General features: G+C 36.1%; 1 protein-coding gene across 5 annotated transcripts in view; it reads right to left on the bottom strand.

Annotated features, from left to right (window-relative positions):
• lrp1bb (low density lipoprotein receptor-related protein 1Bb) overlaps positions 1 to 6,000 on the bottom strand; it is a 667,407-nt gene that overhangs the window by 121,978 nt on the left and 539,429 nt on the right. For all 5 annotated transcript variants that reach the window (XM_073912904.1, XM_073912906.1, XM_073912905.1 and 2 more), the window contains 5 exons: positions 5,034 to 5,159; positions 3,725 to 3,853; positions 3,346 to 3,465; positions 2,893 to 3,006; positions 571 to 720 (listed from right to left, as the gene is read on the bottom strand). In XM_073912904.1, coding sequence (XP_073769005.1) covers positions 571 to 720; positions 2,893 to 3,006; positions 3,346 to 3,465; positions 3,725 to 3,853; positions 5,034 to 5,159 — 639 coding nt within the window. The remainder of the gene's footprint in view (positions 1 to 570; positions 721 to 2,892; positions 3,007 to 3,345; positions 3,466 to 3,724; positions 3,854 to 5,033; positions 5,160 to 6,000) is intronic.

Below are 6,000 nucleotides of genomic sequence, written 5' to 3'. Positions count from 1 at the left end.
GTTTGTCGCTTTAATTATTACATTGTAAAGAAAAAAAAAACAAATACACAAAATAAAATCTGTTAATTAACAGTTAACAGAAGTGCAAATTTGGTCCAACGGTTGTTTGGGTCATTATCTCCACCCTAAAATCGCTCCCAGGCAGATGAAATCTTTATGTGATGCAATTCTCAAAGGAACTATACGGGTGTAAAAGCACTCTTGCCTCATTAAAAGTACATCTTCATTAAAAACAGGTCTTCTCCGATAAATTCCACATTTGAAACCACTGACACGCTAATGAGTAATAAGCTGAAATCTGCCAAGACTCATTTTCAGGCCACCTTTTCATCAGCATTTTGAAGTTTGCGCGAGCACTTAAATGTCTGCTCTTTGCAAGTCTGACAATCACCAATAATTATTCATCAGCTTTCTGTACCTTTTGAGGCTCTTCATGCATGGCAAAAAAAGACAGGGACTTGTCTTTGGTTCATTACCTTTTTCGTAAATAGTGTTTCGACTAAATTAATTCGATTTGAATGGAAACTGGCTTCCTCAAGCTAACAAACAGAGAGTTATTCTGAACGTTACCCTGACAGTTTCTCTCATCGGCGTAATCTCCGCAGTCGTTGGCTCCGTCACATAGCCAGGAATGGTGAACGCAGAGCGATGTAGTGTTGCAGCTGACGAAGACCTTTTCTGCAACTCCTATCCTGTAAAAGTCTGTGCAGTCTGTGTGATCTGGGGGATTAAAAGGAAAGAAGTACTTTGTTATCTGGGTCACATATGGTAATTTAGCAGGCCGATGCGAATTACATTGTATATGATTATTCAGGCAGATATACTCAATAAATAATTGCAATTAAGACAATAGTTCACCCTGAATAAAAACATTGTCATTATTTATATGCACTCTTATATCATTCTGTCCGCATGTTATTGGCAAATATCTAATGTCCCTGATCCAGTTTTGATTTAGGAACAAAATTGAGAACAACAGTGATTTCATTTTGGTCTTTTTGTCACATGAAAAAAAACTATTGGTTTAGACACCAGAAGACTGAAACTTTTGCCATAGATCTTCCACAATATCCTAAGTTGTCTAGAGTATGAAAGCCTATAGGCTGATTTTTATGTGAAGGACCCAGGAAACATCATCAAAAGGATGAGAAATTTTCTGTGCACTCATGAGAGCATTTCTTTCTTTCTGACACATAAAACCAAGGCTTATAATGTTCAGGAAAATGCAGAAAGAACTATAATACAGTTATGTGTCTAGCTATAATTTTACGCAGTCAGATCTATAGTCAGATCTAAGTTTTTTGTTACAAATATAATTTAGAAACCTGTACAAACATGTCCACATCTCTATGATTAGATGCTTTCTTAACTGTTTTCTCTCTCATTATTCACATGTATTTTGTTATTGAGAAAACCCAGCTGGAAAGTTATTCAGCCCACACGAGTGACAGGCAGAGAACAACAGTTTGACAAATATTGCAGTTTTTGGACAGCATAATGAACTTTTGAGGCCTTTTTAGATAAGAATGAAGTTGTTTAGATTGCAACTTTGCAGTTTATTTATAAGGACAGCGCCTATTTTAAAAGATTCAGCTCACTATCATTGAGCAGAGCAAAGACGGTTGACGTTCTGCCACAAGATGGCAACAGAGACTGCATTAATAAGTCCTTAGGGGAGAAAAACAGCATTTTTTCAGTGTATGTTTCAAACTACAGCTGAACAGTAAATCTCTCTTTGTTGTATTTTGGAGAGCTGTATTTATACTATAGGAATCTGGTAGTGTTTGCTCTGGCTTTTTCAGGGTTAATTATTGTGATCTCCTGTCTGCAGTAGAGAAAAACTGGGAAATCTCTGTGGACTCATGGCATTTCATGGCGTTCAGCCTTATTCTTAAAATGTGAGCAAAATCCCCTGGTTTGTCACCACTTTAGACATTATGCAAGAGAATAATTCAAACACTAATTCTAAAGTGACATTGGTGAATTAGTAGCTGGTATGAGGGAGTAGTAAATACGGCAAGGAGCCAGTAATTCTGAACACAGTTCATGCATAAAGCTTTTATCTGTTGTGCTAGTTATCTGAAAACAGTGTGGGAGCCACTGATGTAATAATCACCTAATTATCACTAAATGCCCTGGCAGTGGCAAATAGCTTTGTTATTTTAAGTTTGCATATAAAAATGCAAAAAAATAATAATAATAAAAAATCAAATAAATGCAAAAAATGTAAAGAAAATGTGATTAATCGTAATTAATTGCAGAAGAATAATGCAATACTTTGCAAAATGTAAATCATTGTAATGTTTTCTTTAAATGAGAGAACAGAATAGTTTGCACATAACTGTGAAGTAAATATTCTAGCTTCTCAAAAGTCTTATTCAGGCCCATCCAGTGTTGTTTTCTGACCTTATTTCAGCTACTTTTTATTCTCCAAAACTTAATTTTTTTCTAAAAGACGCAGGCATGTACATCCATCTTTTTAACACATTATTGTAGCACACTTTGTGCTGAATACAAAAAATAATAATAATCATATTGGCCAGTGCTATGTAATGAGTAGCTGAAACAAGCACAAATGTCAGGGCTTGTCAAAATATCTTAGGGGCCCCAAAATCCCTTCAGACCCCAGAGGGTTATTCATGATTAAAATTTTGATCATTACCAAGCACTAATACATGACGTTTTTGGCTTCAGTTAACTGCCACCAATGTCACTGATAACAAGAGATTCCAAATCTTACATATACAGTAGCCCTGTTCTATTTAAAATTACATACATATGCAGTATATAATAGTCTACCAGATCAAGAGGCTGATTTTGAGTATGTATTTTGTGTATGTATGGATTTTGTGAATGATTTGAGAACATATTACGCTTATAATGCTGCCTTACTGCAGTTCTTTTCATCCGAGGCATCGGCACAGTCGATGACCTGGTTGCACCAGGAGGATATTGGTATGCAAGTTCCATCTTGACAGGATGACTCAGATGCAGCACACGTGACATCTGAAACAGAGACACTTCATTTACACCGAGAGCAGAGCAAATAAAGCACCTGGACATGCGCTTAAATGAATGAAATATTGCACACTGATATTTGTACGATATGCACCACAATTCACAGATGATAACAGGGTCTTCCAGACAGCTCTGTGGAAAATGACTTGTGAAATGCTTTCACAGCTTGAACATTGGTTGTCATTTTTGTGGTTTAACATGCTCCCAAATAAACCTACTACATGTCGTCTATTTTCTTTTATAGGCAGACAAAAAAAATGACTTAAGCGAAATTTGCATGCAAATGGTCTAAATAATGATAATAATATTCATGCAAAAGATACCCACTGTTACAAAACGCCTCATCTGAGTTGTCGCCACAGTCGTCGATTCCATCACAAAATCGACTGTTGGCCACACAACGCCTGTTATAGCAGGGACGATGACCTTTTCTGCAGCTCCTGTTGTCTAGAAGCAACGGCAGAGCAAACCTTTCACATCAGGGCACAAAAGCTTCATATCCTGTCTCTTATTTACTCTTTCTGTTGCTCTGGGCTTATTCCCATTTGCTCCTCCGGTTGAAAGCAGTAAGGAGAAGCGGCTCATTTTATTAGGCTGAAGCCTCAGGGAATGGAACTGCCACCTTAAACCAATTCTGTGTGCTTACTCCTTTCATGATGAGAGAGCGGAGAGTACATACGGCAAAGCGTTGTGTTCGCCTACTTACCACAATATTGCATTTTCTCATCTGACTTGTCCTTGCAGTGGGCAATTCCATCACATGTTAGCTGGTAGTCGATACACTCTCCGTTTCCACACTCAAACTCAGTGTGTATGTTGCAGGAGGAGGTTTTGGCTGCAAAAGAGAATAGAAAATTTGATTTAAGTTTATTTGTATAGCGCTTTTCACAGAAATTATTGTCTCAAAGCAGCTTTACAAAAGGTGCACGTTACAGTATTACAATCAAACTTGGAAAAGTTAAGGATGTTACTTAAAACAACTTTATTAGTTACTAACAACTTTAATGGCTCTATTTTAACGATCTAGGCGCAAAGTCTAAAGCGCATGGTGCAAAAGCAATTAGGGTGTGTAATACATTTTTGCTATTTTAGGGATGGAAAAATTTGGTCTGCGCCCTGGTGCATGGTCTAACAGGGTTGTGCTTATTCTCTGAATGAGTTATGGGTGTGTTTTGAGCATATCATACATTAAACCAATCAGAGTCTCATCTGCCATTCCCTATAAGAGTCTGTTGCAGTGCGCCATGGCGCATTTGCTATTTACATGGCAGATTTTGTAAGTGGAAAAACCGAACGCTTCACTAGCGAGAAAACAGTTAAACAGACCATCTGCAGCACAAGGACAGAGAAAAAGCCTAAGCCATTTGGCTTCTTCACTTTCCTTTTCTCTTTACTTTTACTCTTTTACACTCATGGGTAAGTGTATATTGCTCCAGTTTCCCCCACAGTAAAAAGACGTGCTATGCTTGAATTAAATAAGCTACATTGGTCGTAGTGTTTGTGTGTGAAGGCAAGAGTGCATAGGTGTTTCCCAGAGTTTGATTGCGGCTTCAAGGGCATCTGCTGCGTAAAACATATGCTGGATAAGTTAATGGTTCAATTCGCTGTTGCGACCCCTGATTAATAAAGGGACTAACTCGCAAAGAAAATTAATGAATGAATTTACACATTGGTACTGTAAATATACTTTGGGTGATAAAATAATTTTATTTTTCTTTCTTACCTTTATTGTAAATAAAGTGAGCCACTCTTTCCACATCAATTGTCTGTGTCGATTCATAGTCTCAGGGGAATTTAAAAAGATTGGGTTGTCATAATTATGTTTAGCCCTTTTCATCCTTCGAGGCACACGGGGCGTAACACAGATCTTCAGATCTTTAATTTTAGATAAGCAAAATCCATATTTTCTTTTTGCTTGAATACAAAATAAATGTCGGAAACATAAATAACAACTAATTGTTTAAGAGAGGCACTCATATTCCCTAAAGAATGGTGTAAATGAAGGCGAAACTTACAGACACATCTGTTGTCATCGAGCAGTACCCGCTCTCCTCGACAGCTGCAGTTGACTGTGCCATCTGGAGTGAGGAGACACAGGTCACCACAACCACCATTCTGGACTCTGCATGGAGACAGTTCACCTGAAACAGAGGGACACAAGCACCATCACGGTATGAAAATCAACCTAAATAACAACATTAAACAACAAGAAAAAAAAAAAAAAAAACAGCATAGTGAAATGTCATTCCAAAGTCTTTGAAGTGAGTAATGCTTACAACTTTCCAGCTAAAATTAGGCTACTTTCCTAAAAAGAGCTGACTATTAATTCGACTGAAAAATGCACAATATTCAATGAATCAACGGGTTAATTAAATGAATACCCATTGAGTGCTGTTCTTATGAAAAACTAAACAAAACAAACATAAAAAAGATTATTAAAACTTAAAAAAAAATGCAGGTGTAATCACATAAATGGATAAAGGAAACTGTACTGGTTTACTTTTTAGGGGATTTGGAATTCTATTTAAAAAGTTTGGAGTTAATAGTTTTTGAAAATGCAGTACTTAAAATACAATTGAAAATAAAACATTCTGAATAATACCTAAAGTTTAAAGTGGCTTCGTAATCATTTTTTATGCATTAATACTTTAGAAATGCCAATGTATAAACATTTTGTATGAAATAATACTACCAAAAAAAAAAAAAGTAATTTCCCAACTTGTTTATGGTGGATATTTTTTGTGATTGGGATTCAGGATAATGCTAAAAGAACTAATGTCAATACAAAGCTAAAAGTTAAGAAACTAATTCAAACAACATTCTATCATAACCAGATCTATACCACTGTATATAATAACCAAAGTAATTTTAATTAAAAAAGTGAGTACAACTGTTGCTTTAAACGTAATGTTGTGAAAAAGTTTTACATTTTTTTTTATTACTTCTGTCTCTTTGACTTATTTTAATGGTATGTATTGCTGA

Source organism: Danio rerio, chromosome 9 (assembly GCF_049306965.1).
Source record: "Danio rerio strain Tuebingen ecotype United States chromosome 9, GRCz12tu, whole genome shotgun sequence".
In the NCBI taxonomy this organism is placed as follows: domain Eukaryota; kingdom Metazoa; phylum Chordata; class Actinopteri; order Cypriniformes; family Danionidae; genus Danio; species Danio rerio.
The sequence above is the reverse complement of the archived record's forward strand: the minus strand, read 5'-3'. Positions and strand labels throughout refer to the sequence as shown.